General features: G+C 39.3%; 1 protein-coding gene across 5 annotated transcripts in view; it reads right to left on the minus strand.

The window, feature by feature from the left end:
* CNGA3 (cyclic nucleotide gated channel subunit alpha 3) overlaps window positions 1–21,659 on the minus strand; it is a 42,253-nt gene extending 20,594 nt beyond the window's left edge. For 2 of the 5 annotated variants that reach the window (XM_026103238.2, XM_026103235.2), the window contains exons 1-3: window positions 20,066–20,549; window positions 9,421–9,552; window positions 2,230–2,346 (exon numbers count right to left, since the gene is read on the minus strand). In XM_026103238.2, the coding sequence (XP_025959023.1) occupies window positions 2,230–2,346; window positions 9,421–9,521 (218 nt within the window). In that variant the 5' untranslated portion in view covers window positions 9,522–9,552; window positions 20,066–20,549. Of the gene's footprint in view, window positions 1–2,229; window positions 2,347–7,978; window positions 8,296–9,420; window positions 9,553–19,143; window positions 19,471–20,065; window positions 20,550–21,437 lie in introns of those variants that run through there. The other 3 variants (XM_064501956.1, XM_026103237.2, XM_026103239.2) reach the window with 3 other exon arrangements.
* Window positions 21,660–24,001: the final 2,342 nt, after the last annotated feature.

A 24,001-nucleotide genomic window follows, 5' to 3' on the forward strand; every position in this document is an offset into this window, starting at 1 on the left:
CAAACTTGCTTGCTGTGTAAAAAGAACTGTTTCCTAATCCTAAATTTCTAGCAGAGCACTAGAATAAAATGTGCAAAATATTATGTCACCGCCCTTAATTTACCTCTCTGTTATCATGCTTCTTCTTCTGTTCCCACTAATTCACATTATGGATTCTTGTATTTTTTTGGAAAAGTTCAAAAGTAAATGACGTTTATGAAAAATTGAAAATAATGGAGACTGAAATCTACGACATGGATTTTATTTGCCACCAACACAATATTCTGTAATAGTTCCCATAAGCAGTCCAGTTTGGACAAAAGTAGTATTATTTCAGTTTCCCCTACCTGGCTTCAGAAATACCATAATGAAATACTGAACAATGCATAACTTCTCAAAGAGCTTTTGAGCTTCTCAAGGAAATCTCTTTACATTCTCTCAGTCTTGGTTAATATTATATATGCTTGGAATCCACAGAGAGGCCTGTGATGATATGATCAACTTAAATCTTATGATAAAGTACATCTACTTCTCGAGTGCAGTTCTCAAGGGTCTAACACTACGGCATCTCAAAGACCTAGCCCGGGAACTCTTACTCTGAGATAAAAAGAACAAAAAAGGCAGGAATAATATCACATATCAGAAATCCCCAAAAGATATTTCTAGTTCCTCGTCCCTACACCAAGATAGTATCCTATAAATCATCTAATACTTTCAACAATTGATAGAATTCAAGGCCTACCGAAGACACAAAAGAAAAATATAAAACTCCACTTAAAAGCCAGAGATTAACTACTAAATTCATCATACTATTGAAAGAAAGCTGCAAACATAAAGTTAACCTCCAGAATTTTTCTCTGCCTGTAGACTTCAGGTTTCACTTAAAGAACAGTAAGGAAAACTATTAATAAAGATATTCTTAATTACATTAGAAAGTAAAACATTTGGATGAGACACGGACTCATTAGTTGAAGAGCCAAACAAATTTTACAAACTAAGATTGAGAGCTTCTCTCTTTGAACACAGAAATACACCTTTCTGATTTCTGCCATGACATATTATTTCCACCTTTTTTGTCCTTTATATCTCAAATTAAGAACTCTTAGTGAAGTCTGCCAAACCATGTTATTTTAGGCCCTTGAGAATTTGCATTCAACAGGCATATTACGTTGCCATGACATCTAAACTGCTAAGCATTCACGTTTTCTTCGCAGGCTTTCTTGTAGGTTCTAAGCATAAGTAATTCTAGCTGCATATACATGTAATTCAAACTGTTATGAAAAAGGAGTAAAGAATAATAATATAAACAAGGATTTAAAAGGAAAATCTCAATCACAATTTTTCTATATATATATATATATGTATATATGCTTTATGCTTACACACAACATACACACACCTATATACACATATCTTCTACCTAAAACCAATTCCTTGCAGACTTTGTAATATACACACAATGGTGTTATTATCTGACAACCCAACCCAATAGTTTTGTAATCAATTATTCTTTGCTCTTTGAAATATGATATGGTTAAACTGAGTATGTTCTGCAGTATATGTGTCAACGGTATCAGAAGACAGACAGAGCTCTGTAGTCTCAGCTGGAATTATTTAAACCAGATGCAGAAATTCCAACTCAGAAAAGAACTTCAACACTTGCTCCACTTCAGGCACATGTTTAAGTCCATGTAAAGTAAATGACTTAAGCAAAAGCTTAGCCTGGACTGACTCGAACTTTGTTGAGTAAGGCTCCCAATGCATCATAAACTTAACCAGATTCTAAAAACAGATAGCAGCCCTTGTACTCCCAACACAAGAGCCCCTGTCTCCTCCCTTGTGTGAGCCAACTACCAACAAAAGAACAATCATTATGTCGTATTTGATAGGAACTAACATTGCATCAGCTATCTGCCAGAAACAAACACTCATTCATTTACTTTACAGTCTGGCCTCACTTCAAGTATTCCCTCAGTATTCAATATATTTTCAGAGCTGATCATGTAAATAAATCCTTTCTCTTATTTAGACTAATTGGTGTGAGCTCACTCAGCATCCCTAGGATTCTAAAAATTGTATAAGCACACAATCAAAGTCAAAATCAGCTTCCGTTTATTTTACAGACTTTCTTCAGGTGAACTCTATTTTCCTTGGAAGGTGACAACGCTTCTTCGTTTACCTTCAAATTATGACCAGTCTCTTTCAGCATGTTACACTTGGTAATAGAAATGGCATTATTTAGCACATTACCTTGCCATTGCTCCTCTGCCTGTGAATGAACTTGTCTGGGATTCAGGTAGGCCTCTTCCCTCCACAGAAATGACCCTCTGCAATTCGGAAGATGTATCCTCACACAGTGAATGGGTTCTGCAACAGCGAATTTTTTTAAGAATTTTTAACAATTCCACACACTCTCAGCAGATTTACCCCCATCCAATTCTTTCCACCACTGCATCAGAAAACAATGTGGCAAATCATCCTCCTTCTAGTAAATATGGCATACACATGGTAAGCATAAAGCTAATCCTATGCTCCCACTTTTCTGGAAGCTCCCAAGGACACTTAATGAAGTCAGGTAAGGTTCTAGCACCCATTTCAGCAATACCTCTGTGGTGTGCAGATACATGATACAGGGAAGCAACATTTGCTATTCTAACACTTCCTGTAACGCATCAGCAACCTTCATTGAATATGGAGTCCAACATCTCTGAGGGGCTTTAAAGCAACTCCCCACTGCTTTTTTCAGTGTTGTTTTTCCAGATATTGTTTGGGTTTAACAGTCTGGAATTCCTACCAGTGCTCTTCCTTTTATGGTTCAAAGCAAACATACATCTCTTCCCCCTTTCACTCCTGGCCAACTTAAAAGGGAAAATGATGATTTTACAGTAGTTCGCCCTGAACAGCATCACTGCGCTTCATATCAGCCTCTTGCAACCAGCTGCATGACTGCAGGCTTAATGCTGCTTGCTTCATAAAGGAAAGTTCTCCTACTGCAAAGCAAAACAGGCTACAGATCTTCAAAGCTGTTTTGGTGGCAATGAGATGAGGCACTTCAAGCTATTGCCACAAGGAGGAAAACAAGACAACAGCTCAGCTGTACACAACAGCACATAGTGATTATAACATTAAGCCATGTGCGGTGTCTGCCAACTCCCATGAATTGCTATAATTGTAAACTGCCTATTAGCACTAAAATAATTAGGATTTAAGAAAAGCAGACTAAACTTTGGCCTCACACCTCCTCTTCTAGTTTTGAAACTGGCTTCATTGGAACAAGGACTTTATCAAAGCTTGCTCTGGATCTCTTCATTTGTCTCCTGGGGTTTTCTTTGTGTTTTTCTTTCTTTAGGATTCACTTTTGCAAGACTGCATCACATTCATTAAGGATCACTTTTTCCCATTTGTAATGCAAAAAAAGATTCTCACATTGCTCTGGTAATCAGTACTGTCAGAAAAAGACCAATTACAATAATATTTGCAATAACTTTCTAAGAATTGGCAACAACATTTCAAATGTTTACTAGAGGATAATTAGCAATTGTTTTGTATGTACTCACAGCAGAGGAATTGACAAACAGAGAATTAAAACTTCATTATTTCTCCACAAAGAACCATGTCACAAAACATAGGTTGAGAGACCCCTGGAATTCTCAATTTCTTAATTGTTTTCTTCTTTTCTTCTAATAAGAGGACACCAGTAGACACTGGTTGGTACTGAAAAAGCTTCATAACTTAGTTTATTCTGTGCTGTGAATACTGTGGATGCCAAAGTCAATATTGCTTCTAGAGGAGAATGAACAAACTCTTGGAAGAGAAATCCATTAAGGATTACCAGACATGTAGAAACTACGTTCAGCTCAAAAAGTTTCCTGAGCTGGACACTGGAACAGTATTGAAAGAAAGTATGTTGCAGAGACTTGCATTTTGCCCTCCTGTTTTTGCCAAAGCATCTGCTTACAGTCCTGCTGCAGAAAGGATACTGAACTATTAGATAGCCTTTTACACTGCACCACTTTGGCTGTTTTAAAGTCTGTGTATTCCTTCTAATAGAAAAATATACATCTTGTCTGATCTTAGACAGCATCAAATTCTAACATTGCTAGTGCTATTCCTACTCACCGATTTTTTTTTGTCTTAAGTCCTGAAAATACATTTCTTTAAAAGAAAATAGTGAAAGTTCTCAGAAAATAGTTTTAAGCTTCAGAATTCAGATGTGAGAAAAACGTATTTGGAAGAAACAGACAGCCTTACAAGGAGGCTTAAGGGTTAAAAGTGTATGTCCAAGCAGTTATATGACTCAGATAATGAGGAGTGTCTCACTAACTTGCAGTAAATCAAATGCTTTCAGTGACTATACACTAAGTTGTTACATTTCCTCTAAATGCAGGTAATTAAATATCAGGGTCACAAAAGAAAGCAATCAGTAATACAGAAAATAAAGTAAAGATGAATTAAAATACTTGAGGTATCCTTCCAAGCAGAATTTAAAAAAAAGAATATCCTTAGCCTGCATTCTCTGTCAGTCTCTTAAAAAAACCCTACACACAGATCAGACCCAGCAGATCAAGCCAGTGAGATTTTTGCTGAAGCCTCAGAGGGAGATTAATTTCAATTTTATTGGCCTCTAGAAGCACAATGAAATAAAAATAACATCATTCTATTTTGATACAACTGTGCTGGTTTATGAGTAGGAACACAAGCCAGGCAGGAGGTGAGACTTGGTATCCAAAAGGCACTATTAACTAGCCTTCCTCATTTGTTTCTTTTTTTTACAAATTTTTTTGTTCCTGTTTCCTTTACTGCTAACACTACTGTGCTTGGGCATCTGCTGATAATGTAAAGCTAAGAGTGCAAATCCCAGACTTGTTTTGAGGAAATGTCTAGAAAAACTATGCAGAACAGTACAGAGATAGCTGAGTGAGCTCTGAACAAGCTAGGTCAGATACTAAAAGCAATACTGTCCATCTTAGTAGCTCCATTTACCAGCACAGGTAAGTACAGCAGCTGTCAAGGCCTCTGTGTGCACATCAGTCAGCTCCACACTCCTCAGCAGTCTGGAAAAGCTGCGCTCCATAGTCTCTACCCAAGCTCACCATATTTTGTACTTCTGTAACATCCTCTGAAATCTTAGCAACTGCCTGTCTTCTTGCTAGCAGCAGCTACAGAGAACCCTGCATTCTCCACGCTCCACAAGCCATGCCCAAGGCTTTGTGTTTGATTTTGGCTACCATTCAGCATGTGGCCTTCGGTGTGTAGCGACAGAAGTATGTTGAAGAAATTAATTTTTTAATCTAGTTGAAACAAGTTGGCATGCTTAGTGTAACCTGATCTGATCACCTTCAGGTCTGATCCAGAGTCCCATAAAACTGACAAAAAAATTTTCAGTGATTTAAATGAATCAGGTCAGATCCCTACCAATACGTGACCAGACACATTCAGTGGAAAATTCATACCTTCTGCTACTCCAACAAAATCTGCTAAGCTGTAGGAGAGAAAGGTGGAACTCTCAGACTCAACTGCTGGAATCGTAATTGGATGGGATTGTGGACTCAACTAATGACATTTTGAAAATCTGTATTTTTGTTTTTGTCGCTTGACTGTTCTCAAAACCAATTTTTTTTATTAGTCTATACATGCATCAAGACTTTCCATAATTATGTTTATGTTTTAAGTAAATATAACAATTTATAGGTAAACTCAGTATTACATTCCAAGGTTCTAGATATAACATGTGCAAATAGGAAAATCAAAATCATTCAGTCGAAACAGTACCAAAGAGATTGAATTTCACTTTTACAAATACAGCTTATGTATATCTGTAACGGGATCAGAAAACAATACACAAAGGACTCTGCTGGACAACTCTTACAGAAGCATCTGTCCAACATTACGCAGCATAATCATAAACATATTCCACTTCAATTCACACAAATGTGAATCAGAAAGAAAATCTAAAATGAACTTTTCTGTTATTGTAATTCCATATTATAAAACTCAGATACTCATTCCTGACTTCTTTCAACCCTGTTCAGATGACACAAGACACCTCATCTGTCAATTGGCTTTATATCGATACAGAGGGACAGTTATTAGATGGAGCTTTTGATGTAACATCTTCAATGCATGTGTCCCAGTTTTTACTGGTCACCTGGTCTCCCTGAGCTAGTCTCATATCTGCAACAAAACAGTAACACGGCCATTACTATCCAAGGGTATTACGTGGTCTGAAATCCACATGAGAAGAGAATATGCAGCATACCAAGAAACAGAGAGCAGGTTACAAAGCAGAAACACCAGCAGATGATGGTGCCTCCTGGGCCTACACTGAAAAAATGTTGTATTTTCACAGGGGTAGCCAAGTCAGTGCATCTTAGAGACAACTCAGAGAGGCTGAGGTTTCTGCTCCTTGCCTCAAGGGCTCTCATATCTCTCTTCAGCTCTCTGAAGACTAATTTATTCCCATAAGTCCTTCTGAATAATGAGTATCATCAGCCAGATTTCCGAGAGTAGGATTTGGCTCCAGGTATGAGCTGGGTATATAAGTTTCCATTATAGTCAACTGAGGTCTTAAGAGACTGATTCAGTTGTCTCAATATAGGAGTCTAGTACCATTTGGAATACCCCAAAGTACTTTACTTGATCTCTCCAGAGGACACAGGTCTCACCTCATTTTCACTAGCCCCAGCTAGATGTGTCAGATACTCTAGGATAGCTCAAACAGCTTTAGATCCCTATGTTTAAGCAACTGAATACCCCCCATAATCAATAGTCAAAGGAGCCTGAAGAGCTATTCAACTTCAGAGCAAACTGAACAGCTCCCTAGGCTCCACTGACTACTAGTATTGACTAAATCTCCACTGATGACAGTGGGAACTTAGACACCTACTCACATATAGACACTGAAATTCAGACATCTACAATGCTGAATCCCATGTCCAATATCTAGATAGGCAATCTGTGCCTATAAGCTAATTTGCTGCCTCTCCTACGTGAGATGCTTCGATAGAGAAGCTGGATTTTAAAAATCAATACCTCACTTCTATTTTTTGTTTTGTTGATTTTTGTTTTACAAAATGGGCTCAATTTATAGCACACTTTACTATAACACTAGGGGCACATGAATCATCTGCTCTAGCATAATAGAGGATGAGAGCTTGAAGACCACCAGCAGCTGTCTGTTAACTGTTTCAGTGTATGCTTTGCCTTGATAATACCTCATTCTGCAACAGAAAAGCACTTGAGCACATCCCAACTACTAAGCATAAATTTAACACCCACTGACTTTAATGGGAACTAAGTAATGTGCTTAATAGCTTTGTTGAACTATAGCCAAGAGGAGCTACAGGAAGATAAGGGGAAAGGAGAAATGTTACCAGTCTAGAAAACCTGTATTTTCCAAAGTCTATAGTTTTAAATTTTACTACAAGACAGAAGAGCTACAACTTTGTATAGGCATCTGTCTTTTGGTACAGATGTACTTTAAGTCAAATCTGAAAGTAAAGAATGTACATCAGAATTTTGTCTGAGATGCAGGTTAAACACCAATGTCCCACAACACTCTTCAGCATGAAGATCTGAAGATGAAAGTTTCTGTTCTGTTTGATAATGACTGAACCCTTACTATAGATCTCAGAATGAAAACTGTCTTTTGATGTTTGTGACAGGCAATATACAAAACGATTACATTTTACTATCTTCATATCCCAGCTTTCCAGATCCACTTTTAATCTCTCTGATTGCTTTGGATTTGCTGAGATTCCCTATAGCCTTCACTCCCATTTTCATTTCAAGCGAAAAGACTTTGCTTTTGCAAAATGAAATGGAATGAAATGCTTTTTTGTTTTACAAAATAAATTACGGATTTGTCTTCTGGTAAATACCAATCACATTCTTACAGCTTGAGCAGTCTAGACTACATTGTCTTCTAATGAGTACATATGTAGTTTTACATGTATAGATTTTTTTGAAATTATATTACAAGGGCGTTATATATACTTACTGGCAATCGCTTTAGCAATCCAGCAACATTAAATGTGAAATCTCTTTTACAGAATGAGGTTGTATCTTTTTACTCCTCTATAAACTCCATGTAATAATGTCAATCACAGCAAATAGCATGTTTTAAATAAATGTGATTTCAGGATCATCATCATCCTGATAAAGTGCAATTCATATTTCAGTCTCTTTAGCTGGTGTAATTAAGTCATTGCCTCTGAAGCTGCAGCTGATTGTGATGATTTAATTCTACATTTACGACCACGCTTTCACGTCACCGGCAGTAATTCCATTCTGCAAGCTTCCAATCACTGATATTCTCTACAAAAAGGACATAAAAGAAAGAAGGAAAGAAAGAGGCTCATTTTGATCTGTGTTTTCTCTGTTTCTGAGGTATTGCTGTAAATGAAGACAAAGGGACATGGCCCTTGCAAATCTCCCAAGACGACCATGAGGTAGTATAACTAAGTCCAGCAGGCCATACTGGACAGAATAAAAACAGCTCCATTTTCACTAATGTAGGTATGCCTACACATCAGAGGATGCCATGTAAGCAATGGAGGAAGAGAAAAAGGGACATACTGCATGGGGACAGGGATCACATCTATACTACATGCTAGAGGCTTGCAATCCAAAATTATTATAATATCGGCAGTTCTATCAGTCCAACAGGCTTTTGAGTACTTTAATCTGGGAGCACACCTGGTCAGCAAGAGACAGTGTGACCAGGCCAACATAGCTGAGGTGGTTGATCAAAGCAAGCCAAAAGCAAGCCACTTTTGCAATCTACAGAGGTGCTCTGTAGCATCACACATTTTCTTGCAGGCACACTGGGTTTCTCCAGACTGGAAAAATGACTGGTACTGTGTAACATATAAGTAAAAGCTCACTGACATATTTTAAATACCCACTTTAAAACTACCTAAACAGAGGAAGGTAAACTCAAAGAAACTGTTACAGTTCTACTGTGCAGTGATAGGCTCTGAAAAGCCAGTACAAAAATGTCAATATTCTTTATATGCTATAGATGCTCCCTATCACAGGAGCCAGGGAATTTGCAGATGTTACTTTTAAAAACCTTCCTAAGGGTCTTCACTGCACGGCACTGGGAGGATCCCTTTTTCTCCAAATCCCATAGACTTTCTCACCACCAACCCTGCAATCTCAGTAGTTACTTAAGAAAGGGGGTTCTCCTTATCAAGTTTGTGTAATTCCCACTGATGTGAGGATAGGGTTTATTCCTGAAGTAATACAGGTTCTAGCTCCACAGCTGCAAGTCGTAATAACTTTCCTGTTGTTGTCCCTTCTGTACTTTGGGTACTCACCGTTAAAAGTCAGTTAAGTGCACTGGGTCAACACTCCCGTAACACAGAGCTACAGCAGTACCATAAATTAAATTATGCAGCAATCTTTGTTCTCTTTACTGGGATGAAAGAAATATATTACCTGATAAAGCCATTTTCAATCCTTTCAATGTCTTCATCAGTATTTCTGACAGACAGTCTGTGCGTACCAGGGTAGGAGTGCTGGGTGTTGATTTTTGCCATTTTGCTTTACATATCAACATCTAAGTGATAGCTGAAACAGGGGGAAAAAAAAAAAAGCATTTGGTACAGACTGCAAAAAAAAACATGCTCAGCGCTTAAAAAGAGGGATTTTTTCAAAAGCAGCAGAACAGCAAAAAGCAAATTTGACCATCTGAAGAATGGCCAGTGCAATACAAAAGCCATTCCTTAATTTATTTGCATTAGAAAAAGCACTAGTAAAAGTGTAACAAAGAAAATCCATCACAACCAAAGAAAAGGGTTACACGACACAATATACATTTTTTACACTTTGAGATTTATGAATATCCACATTGTTATACATATAATCCATAATGAAATTGCATTTAAAATCCTTTTAAAAGAAGATTAAGTTTAGAAAGCCAAGCAAAAAGGATAGGTGATACAGGTACTGGAACAACCTACTCAACCTTAAATTTACCTTGCTGTTTTAATCTGTATCTATTCTATCATAAAGTTTTAAATTGCAAAATTGCATATTTACCAAACAAAAAATTAATCAGAAGGTATCCCTCAACTTAATATATGCCATGCATTAATTGTGCATTACCTAGTAATTATTTTTTCCATTGCCTTTTCCCGTGTTGTTTTTACTGTAACATTTCGAGACAAGCTTTCTTAAGGTATTTAGCAGCCCAGCTCCAAAGAGTTAGGAAAGTTACTCACCTAAATTGTGTTCCACATTTGGCCCTCAATACCTTACCAGAATTAATAAATCCAATTCATATCACACCTCCAAGTGTGTTCAAAACCTGATGAGAAACTGAGTCACAGAATCAAGGCCAAAATTACCCCAAATACCCCTTTCGGTGCAAACAGGCAAAACCTACAACCCAGTATTCAATGCAATTAGCAATTTATAGCAGCTTATACTGCTCAGTGAAGACCTTCCAGCAACTCTGAGAGCCATCTCTGAGTGCTCAGCAGCCCTGGAAAATAGGTTTTAAGACTCAGGACAAGTGCCTCAAAAAGGAGGGACAGAAGGATCTTCAGCAAAAGTTCTGAAGTGACCTACCAAACTCCATTCAGGAATCTTTGTATTTGAGACACCAAATCATCTTTTGGGACCATTCAACTGCCTCAGCCCATCTACTATCCCTTTTCCCCCTGTAATTCTCTGGCTCAATGATCACACATATCCAACACAGCAGTAAATGAGAGACAGATCTTACAAAAACTAAAATTCTCCCCCGAATTATTCCCCCAAAAAGTTCACCATCTATGTTATGCATTTGGCTTCTTAGAACAGATACTTGAGGCTTATCATCCACTCAGTCCTCCAAGGACTAAAGGGAATCATATATAATGTCTAAAATTATTCAACACATTTCAAAATATATAATAGATTAACTTATTTTTTTTGTCCAAAAATAATGGAATTAGTCTAGAAATATCCCTAAGACATTTTACTTTAAAATAATTCAGCCTCTGAGATAAAAAAATTTTTAATAAGTTTATCAGCCAAATGAATAGGTTTCAAAAAAGGTATAATACCAAAAATACCTCATCTCTAGGAAAATTATTCATAAATCACTTTGAGTTACAATTACTGCTTCTGTTATAGACTTTGTAACACCAAATTACAGGCTAGTTATACAATGCACAATAGCAATTTGGTGATTCAAACATTATTTTGTCCTAACAGTGTTAAGACAATTCCCACTTCTCATATATTAATTTGAATATAATTCAAGATAAGAAGAAAATGTATTTTTCCTTCTGTCATTACTGATATTTTCAAATTTCACTTTAGCAATATCCACAAAAGCAGTCTACACCTTACACTGTCCCACTGCCCAGATTCCAAGAATCAAGGTTAAAATGGGAGACCGCAAAGTAACAGTCAGGGTGTCACAACCACTTCATTTAAAAACAGGGCAGCACACTTGCCTGATGACAAATTGTTATGTACAAACAGAAAGTAAGTCTCAGTAGCAAACTACTTCTGCCTACTAATATCTACTCTTTCTGCCTCTCTAGTACCTCTTTTCCATTTCTACTGCTCTGAGCTACACTAAATATCAGGAAAGAAAACTTTTAAGAGTATGGTGGCACCAGCTGCATGGATTTTACTGCTCTGTATAGTCCCTGCTCTCCTTTAAAGTCCAGCCAAATCATTTTATTTTAAATCAAAATAGAATTCTGTATCACATTTTGCAGGAGGGAGGGATAAGCTGACACTCTTTCACTGAACATCATCATGTGTTCCCCATGTACCCCCACTGAACTTCTATTTTATCCTAGTTCAAGGTTTTAAAAGCTTGATGGAGGGAAAAACAGAACTCATAAGATAAGAAAGGAACTGAGAAACACAGACTATTTTTCTAAGGATATATTTCCAATGCAAAGCAAGTACTGAGTTAAGATCCTAACACAACGATGACCCTCGTCATCAGGGCTGCTATTGATTCATGATCAATTAACTTGATGTCTATCCACAGTGGTTCTTAAACGAGGGTCACCTGGTTTATAATCGCCACTCAAATAAGTAATTCGGCTTAGACCGTTAAATTATGAGATAATAAAAACCTTCTGAAGTTGAAGGAAGATATAGCTTATTTGCTACCAACAAAATGTAGTATCTCAATGAAAAGATACATTGCTCTGCACTACAGGAGTAGTGCACACTGCCACTGTATTTTAAAAAGCTTTAGATGTGATGTATAGATTTCCAGATCAGTAATTTCTGCATCAGTATTTGGAAGTTTGGTTAGAAATCATTAAGGACAGTATTTCTTTAAACCTGAAAATGACATGGCTTCTTCAGATGTTACTAATCTCCTGGAATTAGATATTGCTAATCTGGAATTAGACACCACTAATAGATACTGGAATTAGATATTCCTAATCTGCTGGAATGCTTTGAATATGCTGGTATAGTGGTGAATACAGGAAACAGTTGTATATTTTATTTAGACTTTCAAAAGCTATGCTACTAAAGAAACAAAACAGTCACAGGACATGAATCCGAACACTATCCTGGATGAAAAACTAGCCAAGAAGACAGAAAGCAAGAGCAGAATTAAAGGGTAAATTTTCATCACAGTAAAAGGTTATGAATATTACTGCTCAGGATTCCATACGAAGATCAGTGTTATTAATGATGTTGAAAAAGTAAGGAGCAGTGAAACAAGATTATCTCTGGATGGCACAAAGTACTATGGCCAGCAGAAATGAAAAAAGGAGTGCAGAGAACGTCGGAGAGACCCACATCAACCAGCTGAATTTGTCAACTTGATGGCAAATGAAATTCAATATAAGCTAAGACAGATCAATACATACTGGTGAAAAATATGTAAACTAATACCTTATATGCTTCCAGATTAATCATATGCTCTCAGAAAGGGTACTTGAACATCATTATATACAGCTCAATTAAATCCCCCTGCTCCACGCAGGCTTGTGGACACAAAAGCTAACAAGATGAGAGGATGCATACATGGAAGCGTTAATACTATGAAGAATATTAAAACTGCTCAGTGAAATAACAGTGCAGACTTGTGTGGAGTACTATCAGCCCTCCACTTAAAAAAAAAAGATACTGCAGAACAAGAGCAGATGTAAAAGAGAGCAGCGAGAATGATCAAGGACACAGAAAGAAAAAGAACACTGGGGGCTTGCTCACCCTAGAGAGGTGATAAATAAGAAGCTGTAAAATCAAAACACGTAGACAAACTTGGAGCTCATTTTAGAGACCTTAACATGATGTTGGCTGTAAAATCCAAGTTTAACACACAGTGTGGTCTGAACTCCAGCGTTGCACTAGACTTGAGAGATGAAGGAGGGAATAATGTTACAGAGATACAATTCCACTATTAAGAAATAAAATACATTTATATATGTTAGGAAGGATGTAAGGAGAGTGGATAGAGGCTCATTATTAAATTGTGCCATGTGAGCCCAGCTGTGGTACAGACAGAACACAGGACCAGTAGAAATAAACAGCACAGTAATTTGGTTACAGTGCTGTTGGTGAGATCTCCAGAAGCAACACACTTGGGCCAACTCTTACCGCATACAGCTACCCCTATATACTGGGAAAGAAAAGACAAATCCCTAGGGTTTGTGTGATAAATGAACTGAATAGGGACATTCAAACCAATGGGATGAATCTCACAGCGGAGTTCCTTAAAAGCCCTTAGAAAGGTCAGTACTCTTCTGAGTAATGTATATGACCTATCAGACCTATAACTGGTAAAAGAACATGATTTACACCAGGAAGATTTTAGGCCAATTCTCTGTTATTTCAACTATTTACATCACACAAAATGCTGCCAAATTACTGGCCATCCTATTACGGAGAAATATTCTTTCCATCTAAGCTTCCACGGTTCCTGATGATAACTGTCTTCATGGGGGTTTCTGTGTGTCTATGGAGGAGATCAGCATTTCAAAACTGGATCCCTAATCAGGCAAGAGACTGAGTAGGGAGCATCTTACAATAAGCACAGAGCGATGAGGAGCCAGCCAGCAGGAAAATGCTGGAAAGGGGTGAGTGTCCTCAAGCACCTTTCTCAGGACCACAGAGAGAGACTTTCAGCTAGTTGGGGTCCACAACTCTGAAACTTCTATTAAAAGTAAGTGATTGCAAGCCAGTTTTAAGAACAGAAGGACAGCTCATATTTGTATTTTAAAACACAGCTGTTGCAGTAGATGTCTGCCTTTTACACAATCTCTGTGGTCTTTGAAGTACATTCTCTGCTCTGAATATTTAAAGCTAGAAATTACACTGAGGGTAAAACTTAATTACCTAAAGGCTGGCAAGTCTGTTAAATCCATATTAGCCACTTAAAACATGTATTTAGATCACAGGTGATTTAACTCTCTCTACACATACACATAGATATACATATATATATACACAGACATATGCATATACATATACATACACACATACATTCCTCAGAGCCTGAATCTAGTTATCCAGTTTTAGGCAACCAGTTTGGAGAACTCGATCCTCAAAGTATTCTTGTAATTTTTAGTTTTCCAAAACTTAGTGACTTATCTTTAAGCACAGTGAGTCAAATTATAGAAAACAGGGGCTGCTTCAGGTTGCCATATTTTTCAGAAGTGAAGAATTTCCAGTGTCCAACAGCAAAATAAAATCTATCTGCAACAATCCTAGCTCTTGAAAGACTGACATCTTTACCAAAATGACATAAGCAGAATTATAACATGCTTTCTCACTTAATATTTCTTTCCTGATGCCAATTACTAATCTGAAAGAATGAGTAATAATTCCAAACTCTTTTTATTGCTTTGGCTGCAAAAATCATTAGGACAGAAACTAAACCAAATGAGAAATATATATTATCCTACTAAAAATACAATTAACCATCTATTAATGATAGCTCTACCTATTATAAATGCAAATAATTCATGTACTGTTTAATCTCCTTCCTTTAAAATTCAATAGCAATTAATGTGTCATGTCAAATTCTTTTATATGCACTGTTTGGTATAAAAGACCGGTTTTATCAAGACTGAGTCAGTTGTTTGACAACAACTGTGTGTTCAAATAATACATGAAAGCTTCAGATTCACATGAGCATTTCTTAATTTTGAAAATCAGGTTGTAATCATCTCTCAACATCTATAATAAAGACTTAGGACTAAATATATTAAGATCGCAGGATTTAACTTTTAGGAACTCTGCCATCCAGCGGATTTCATAAGTTTGGCTGCCAAGTTTCCTACAGAAAACATGTAGAAAATCAGGTACCCAAGAATAAGATTCTGAGAAGGAAGTTACATATACTAGCCTAGAGGAAATGCCTGAAGCAAATAGGTGAGACACTGAAAATAACTAGGCACCTAACCAGAGGCCAAAAAAAGGCAGCACATAGTTCACAACCATAATCCCTTCTTTCTCAAGTCTGTTCACCCGTTTGCAGCAAATTACACTGTACTTACGCCATACACCTCAAAAATGAGAAACTGTTCAAGTCTGCTGCAAATTTGCAAGCCAAAATCAGGTTGGTTGTTCTCTTTCTCTGGAGCACCCTAACAACAGCCTATGGGATACATTCACATGTACTTTTAAATGGGTTAGCTGTGCTCCAGGAATATATATATACCAGGCAGTCGTGGGAATGCCTCTTTTCAGAATCCTGCTGGAATTCAGACATAATCAAGGCATCTACGCAGCTTGGTGGCTTAGGATTTAAACAATTTTTCACCTGCTCACGGGCAAAAACACCAACAAAGAAGCACACATTTTAATATGATCATATTATATCAAGTTTAGTAAGTCGTTGGCTAAGCCACAGAAATGAATGGTGTAGCCTGCTAAAATTGCGCAGTAAACATGACAGTTCAAACATCAGTAAGAGGTTTAACATAGTGTATTCTGCCTCTTAAGAGGAGTGGGCTGAGAGTTCACATGTGGACTGCTCTGGCAGTTCCTCTGTTGGGCAGAATGTGTTAATCCACCATAACTCAGTTCAAAAATGTGCCAAAATTGTTAACTAGGCAAAGTGTTAGCTATGACAGCTTTAGTGCCTAAAAGGACTAGAGCAACTGAAAAAATGCATTAGTTTATACATGTTGTTGTAAAGTTCTACCTAACAAGTAATTATAATAACAGTTAAAATTGCAAACATTTAAACCAGAATGGAAACCAAAGGGTTGCACAACCAAGACTTCTTTGGAATAACTTACTCAGCCAGAAATAAAAATTCACAAATTCTGCTTCCCCGTATAGGAAAGCGCAAACCTGGAAAAAATTGTAATGATCAGATTTATATTAGACTGTAGATGAGAATTTCATCCATAATTTCACCAGTTCAGATAGGTATTTTAGAAAGACTCCTGTTTCACCTAAAGCAGCAGAGACGCTTCTCTTATGGAGGAAAATGTAATACCTATTTGTGCATATTACATCTACTGCTATCATTAGTATGAATGAAGAGGCAGTTCTAATATGATTTGTATTTACTTGATTAACATTTAAAGACATCATCTTTTCTAACAGTTCTAAACCTTGGAAATTAGGTTTTAAACTATCTCCTGAAAATCTAGAATTGTAAGACAGCAAGACATCATTAAACTTTGTATTTCTGAAGTAAATGCATATTTTTATCATGCAATGATGGCAGATCAAGTGTTCACACCACCGTTTAATATTCTCAGAGCTGTTTGTTTAGATGCAAAGGACTATGGACAGAAAACAGGGCAGAATTCAAAATAAGCTTTTCAAGGTGAAATACTCTGTCACTGTGACAGAGTAAAAGGTGACATTACCAACTACACAAATGCATACAATCCCTTATAAAATTATAAGACATATGTTTTAGTTCTTGAACCTTTCAAATACATCTTACGTATTACTATGGAATCAGTGGCAAGCTGCATAGGCTCACTTACATCATGTTACTTAAGACACATTCCAAATCCTCACACAGTCTCTCAGCTACAACTCCAGTAAGTCTTTGGGATTTATTTGGGGATTTGACCTTCACCTACATGATCCTTGTTACAGCACATCATTTCATAATAGCTGTAATTCAGCTGTATGTTAAGATAGTCAACAGTTTCAACCTACCAACCTGTATACGTGGCACATGTATTTCTAAAACTGGACCTTTAAGCAAATGTAAGATTCAAGGACAACAGGGCAATTTTTTTCTTAGAAATCTCCATGAATTGGAGAATTAACCTACATATTTAACTCTGGCAAAGTCTCATGGAAATCAGCTTTATATAAAGGCTATTGGATCAAGCCCCAATGGCTTGAAAAAATATTAAGCAGGCTGGACCACCTTACCCTTTTTTCCTTTCCTCATGAATCATTGTGTATAACAGAGTTTGAAACAGCAATTTTAAAATCCTATGAGCTCTTTTAAAAATATGCTTTTGAAATTATATGACTGTCTGCTGAATCATATTGTATTCTCTACAATCACTGGGCTGTCATCTCATGAAAATGAAATTGATTTGTGTGCATACCCTAGTAACCTCAATACCAAAGATCTCTCAAATAAATACACTTTCCTCATAGGTACTCCAGAACCTGCATATAATACAGACAACACTGCATATTCATATATGTATACATATTCACAGTTTTAGAATTAATACATAAGGTTGCCCTTGAACCGTTCACTTGGTCCTTGAACCTATTGCTTGCTGCCTTGAAGTAACAAAATTATCTTTTGAATAAACTCAATTGTTTGCATTGTTTTTCCCTCTATATCTATGAATGACTAGTAATACACTCCAGGTTTCTAAGATTTACTCATTTTTTGGCTGGAGATTTTCTATGAATCTATTATTTTTCTAAACTGGAAACTGTTCAGGAGAAATTTGCTGCAAATATTGAACATAATATTGTAAATTCCAAAACAGTAAACTACAGATTGCAGTTGACTGAACACCCATGTCACATGGCATTGTTTCTGTTCCCTGCCCAGGTTAACATGAAGTAGGTATCTATGTTTAAATATGGAAATAAGCTCTCTTAAAGGATTCTCTAATCCCGTCAGTGTATTTATTTGGCAAAGTAACTGTTAAAAGTGAACATAACAGAGGCATGAACACAGCTAAAACACTATCAATTCAGATTTTTAAGTGAGTATCTATATATGTATGATTATGTACATGCGCATGGGCACACGTGTATATATGCATTTGAATTCACTCCCGCCCTCCTTACATAAACTATCACACCCACCCTACTTGGCTAGGAAAGGAAAACATGAGCGGTAATTTGTGTCACGTTTTACCGGCACTAGCAAGGCATTCAACAGAAGAGGATTTAAGGAGATGCTAATAAAAAGAGATGGTGACATTGGAGAAGGCTGCAGGATAACGTGCTGAACTGAAATGACAGAGCTTGGGTGCAAATTGGATGACAAAGGCTGGGGTGAGCAGAGGTGCACAGAAGGCAAAGCTGAAAGAAGCTGACACAGAGGATGGTGTGTAATTTTTCAGAGCTGGTGACCTCCTTCTCTCAGATTGGTCACTTCTTGTTTACTGTGATTACCCTAGCTGATTAGACATCCTGACAGTTCTATTATCATACAAACTGTGTATTTTTCTAATCAGTTTTCAAAGAAAGGGAAGAGTATATAAAAAGTGGTTTTAGCATGCACACTCATACAAACTGGCATATAAAAATACCAGAGAAAGAGGGTAAGTGTGCAGATTGACAGCAAAGTGACGCCATTTAAAAAACGCATTGAAACTACGATTGCCTCAACTGTAATCATGCGAACTACAGATTTTAAATACTGTATAGTATAGTAATAAGAGTAAATATACTCTTACTACTTTTTTGATCTAGTAACTCTGAATTTAGAAAATAAAAAATAGCAAAAAGTGTTTGCTACTGAATGTTATCAACATTTACATTTAACACCATTTTATCAGTGATAAAAACTAATGTTCAGGTCATTTTTCCTTGGCTTTTTTGTCTTTCTCCTTTTAGCAACTGGGCAGATAATGCATTAGAGAAAGACATTGATTATAGTAATTACTGTATCTCGCACACTCACAGGCACATTATTGTCTGGTTTACACTCCACAAGTTTTGCAAAGAACGTCATATTGCTAAATACAAAGTCAATTCAATATGCAACAACAGCAACCCAGTAAAGATACATACCTTCATTGCACTTGTAGTATTTGCGAGCATTTTTTTTATGCAGGGTTTGTCAATCTCACACCTATGACACAGGTACTTGCCAGGAGGGAAGCTAGAGACACACTGGTCAAACTGGCAAAGCGATGCCTCAATTAGCAGGAGTTGAGGTAATTCCCCAGTTCTGTACTGACAGATTTATGTCCCGAATCGAATCTTAACTGTGGATATACGGATCTTTGCCTGACAGAATCAAATAATTTTTTTCTAAAAAAAAAAACGGAGCTTGTAAGCTCTGTTGCTATTCAAAACTTTTGACTTAAGCTTCAGAATTCAAGAGCGACGCAGGCCATGTTACTGCTTTTTCAGACTCACAGTTCTGCGCCTTGTTTTTGCAGTATCCGAATTTAGAAATTCCCTCTTTATGCCTGACTGCATGTGCTTTGGGGACACCATCCTTAAGCAACACCGACAGCCAGCGCCGCCCTTCCCCGAGGTGGTTTGGGTCGGCCCCCTGCTCCTGTCCCGGCGCGCCGGGAAAGCTCGGCTCCGGTAGCCTCGTGCCGCGCAGCTGCGGGCGCAGGGCCGCCGCGGCTGCCCCGCTGCGCACGCAGCTTACAGTCGAGGCCCGCGAGTATAAGCCCGGTTCACCGGGCAAAGCCGCCCGCAGGGCTTTGCGATCCTGTTAAGTTCTCGGAAAGGATCAAAACGTCAAAGCAGCTCGGCGCCGCCGCGGCACATTTCTAGCCACGCCGACGAAAGTTGAGAGCCCGCCGTGGGCGCAGCCCGCCCGGGGCCGCTCGCCAGGGCCGCGGCGAGGCGCGAACAGCAGCCCGGGGCGACGACCCACGCCACCAGGCGTCCCCGACAGGCAAAGCGACATATCTGTGAGAGGCGACACCCCCCCGACAGCGACAGACGCCCCAGCCGCGGAAGAACGCGCTACCTGTGCGACGAAGCTGCGCCCGGGCGGGCGCTCATGCCCTCCCGCGGCGGCAGGGCGCCGTGACGGGTGGCCGGGCCGGGCCCAGTGCACAGCCCGCCTCAGTCGCTTTCGGCCAGGCAGGGTCCCGCCGCCGACGCCATCCTGCTCCCGGCTGCGCTCACCGTCCCCCTCGGTCCCCCCGCCGCTGCCCCGCGGCCCATGCTGAGGGGAGAGGGCGGGGGGCTCCGCGCCCTCGCTAGAGGGACCGGCCGCCGCTCAGGGGAAGAGCTCCGCTCCGCGAGAGAAAGCCGCTGTCCTCTGTCTCCGCGGCCCCTGCTCCGCTCACTCCCCCTTCCTCGCTCCTCCGCAAATCCCGGCTTCCCGCACACGCCGCCCCCGGCGCCTTAATCTGGCGCCCGCGGCCCTCCCCGCCTCCGCGCGCGGTGCAGTCCGTTAGGGCGGCAGGGGCTGCGGGGAGCCGCGCGCGCAGCGCCGTCCGCTGGGGAGCGGGAGGGGCGCGCGGCGCCGACGGTTGAGTTGGGGGGGGCGACCGCTGAGGCGGCGGGGGCTGCCCGTTTGCGGGGGGGGCGCGGGGCAGACCGGTCGGGAGGGGCTGGGGGACTCGTCGGAAGGGCGGGTAGGACGCACCGCTGGCGAGTGGAAGCGTTTGCTCGGCAGCCGGGAGAGAGCGGGTTTCTTGGGGCTTGATCTCTGCTCCAACCTGCCCTGCACATCCTTCATGCCGGGTGCCATGAAGAAATGCTGTCCCCCAGCAGGTCAAAACGCGGGTGGGCCCGACATCTTCTCCTTAATGAGAAGGGATTTCTTCTCAGTTTAGCTGCTGAATAAGGTTTTCCTTAAACACTGAAGCCCAACAAGGAGCCCACCTCTGCACAGACTCAACCTGCCTGAGACAACCAACTTCCCTACATCTCAGCTTGTCATACTTGAACTCCCTGAAGGCTTTTCTGCTCCCCAAACTTCATCTCTTTCCTTCTGAGTCTGCTTTTCTAGGGTCCAGAAAAGCTGGAAACAAATATTATATATGAAAGCTCCATAAAATGATTCTTCAGTTGGAAAAAGAGTCAGCAAAAGCCATGTCATTCAAAACTAAGAGAGGCTGCTGCATGGCTGCATCAACATGGCAGATAGAATTTGGTGCATTGTCTCAACTCAGCCAGACTGAACATGACACTAAAAACACACTTAAATAGTTGCATTTATGGAGAGGGGTAGAGTTACCCACTGTTTTCCCCACTCTAAGAGTTATTTTACCTATGAAAGATTAAGCATGCTACACAACAAACAGTAATCAGAGAAGAGTATGTCTTTAAAACTTAAACCCCTATGAGAAATTCAAGGTCTCTTTTTCTCAAGTGGCTAGTCTTCTTACCGCAAGGGTCCTTGAAGTAAGAGGTTATTTTGGATCGTAATTATATATCAGGAAGGCAGAAAGTGTTGGAAGAGCATGCTTTTTCTCTTTCTTTCCTGCTTCGTTGTCCTGGAGAATTAAGGAGAACTGTTTGAAACACCGAGTACTGGAGCTAGCCTACCAGGGCTGCGTGACATGTCCGATCGTAATTTTCCCTCAAGGGCTCAAGCACTTTCCAAGTCCCGGATTTGGGTACACACCCTTTGGAGGTTCTGATTTCCTGTTAGGACAAGGTCCAGTCATATATCTTGTGCTCATGTTCTGGTTTCTGTGCAAAGGAAGCCTGGGCAGGGAATCCAGACAAAAGCTGTGGAGATTTTCAAAAGGTCCTAAATCTGGACAGTGAGGGAACCAAGACTTGTGGCTGCATTGCAGCTTGTTTCATCACTTAATTCTAGGATATTATTCAAGGCTAAAGAATGCAGAGGAAATAAGGCTGTGGTATTGGTATCTGTGATTTAACAGAGAACAAGTTCTTAATCTGGCATGTTTTGCTGCTTTTTGGCTGCTGCATTGGTTTTCACATAATTAGCTTCAGCTTGGTATTTGACCCAGAAGTAAGTGAATTTGCAACACAACTGTCCTTTTTGGCCCCTACCCTTAATTAAGATTACCGCATGTAAGTATTAACCTGTTAAGGGAGAGAATCAAGAGAAAATTAAATGTGTTCACAGAAAGACAATTGTGCCCTGTGACTTGAGTCCCTCCTACACTAATGCCACCACCATGTTTTTGAAGAGCACGGAGTAATATTGTTACTTCCCCGACAAGTCAGCCGAGGGAAATGATAAAAAGAGATAATAATGGGCAGCAGTAGTGGAGTAGTAATGGTTAGTCTTTAATATGCAGCAATGAGACCCCAATGTATTGTGACACAAGAAGCTATATTCTTGCAGTTATAATAATAAAAACTGATCAGCTATATCAAAGCTTTGTGGAGAGTTCTTTTGATAATGAGGGAGCTAAGAAGTTTCTCAAAGCATTCAAAAAAAATTCAATCAACAGATTTGTTTCAGTGACATTCCAGTTAAATGAAACTTTCTCTGCTGATATAATGGCTGATTCAAGTGCCCATTGTCATAAGATTCATATTTAAGTATCTTTGGAAGCAGAACAGAAATTGAGGAAATTTCTATTCTGCTTGTCTTCTCCTCTTGGCCAATGAAAGGCACTCACAAGGAATGCTTTCAGTTAAAATGAGGTTAAAAAAGAAAAAGTGAAAGCATAGCAGTGCATAATCTGAATTTTCTTCTTCTTGTTAAATAGTCTGGTTTCTTAATAATCTGTATCCATCTGTATATTTAATCTATCAGTTGCATTTTTTCTTATCTGGGGCAGATATTTTATTTTATATAGGTCATTAAAATATATACCCAAGATATCAGTAATATTAAGCCTTCTCCATTAAGTGTGCCACCTCATTTTCAGCTTTGCTGCTGCATTAGAACATACCCCTCTTTCAGGACCAAAAGCTTTTGTATAGTGAATACATTTTTTAAAAAAATCCTGGAAAAATATGATTTGTAATCTTACCAGGGAAACCAGTACCCACTTTTCAAGTTCCCTTGACGCCCTTCAAGAAGATGCGTTTGCTGATGCTTGTTTCACCTTCAAACAGGGCACTACCTGAAAAACAAATGTATTACTGGTACCAAACCAAAACCAGCAATTCCACATCAGCCCACCCACCCCCTGAAATGTAACTGTGCTTTATCCACTCTGCTTCCAGTTACACATCCTTCATTGCAAAAAACTAGATGTCTGCCAGCCCCCAATTTCCCTGTCAACAACTCCTATTGATTGTAAGCATGGCAGAGAGAGATTTGATTAAGCTCCTAATAGCTTCCTAACTTTTTATCAGCCAGTGACCATCTGCTATCACATGCACCAGAACTGCTGGGAAGTGTTTAAACGCTCTGCTGGGGAATAGGGTGCATCTTCCTAGAGAGCTAAGTAGAGCTAAGAGAGTCCAACTATTTTCCCATTGCAGCAACAATTTGGGATGAGGATCAGAGCAATTACTGGTGCTAGCACAGGATAGCTGGGACAAGGTGCTCCATGCCATGAATTCAAGGGATCCCTGGATAGGATTCTGTTTAAAAGCACTGGGTGGATGATCCCTAAGCCGCTATAGAAAAATACATTATAAAACCCTGATGTCCAAATAGCAAGACATGCCTCACTAAAACAGCACAACAACAACAGAGGTGAACATGGAGCAAAGGGCAGACCAAGCTGCTGGAGACAATAAGGAAAGGCAAGGAAGGAAGGGGGTAAAAATCAGGGAGAAGTGTGAAAGCAGTAGCAGGAACAGGGTAGAAACAATGTCAAAATGGTATTAGTTGGGAGGTGATAAAGAGAAGGGCAAAGTGGTAGCAAAGCTCCCTACAGCAAGCAACAGAGAACCACTCTTATAAAGGATGCAGGCATAATTTGAGAATTGAAAACCCCCCAAAAAGAGCAATAGAAGCTTTAAACTTGTTGTGAATTTACAAAGGCTTATTATACATTCCCCCATTGCAGGT

This window comes from Dromaius novaehollandiae, chromosome 1 (assembly GCF_036370855.1).
Source record: "Dromaius novaehollandiae isolate bDroNov1 chromosome 1, bDroNov1.hap1, whole genome shotgun sequence".
NCBI classification, from domain to species: Eukaryota; Metazoa; Chordata; class Aves; order Casuariiformes; family Dromaiidae; genus Dromaius; species Dromaius novaehollandiae.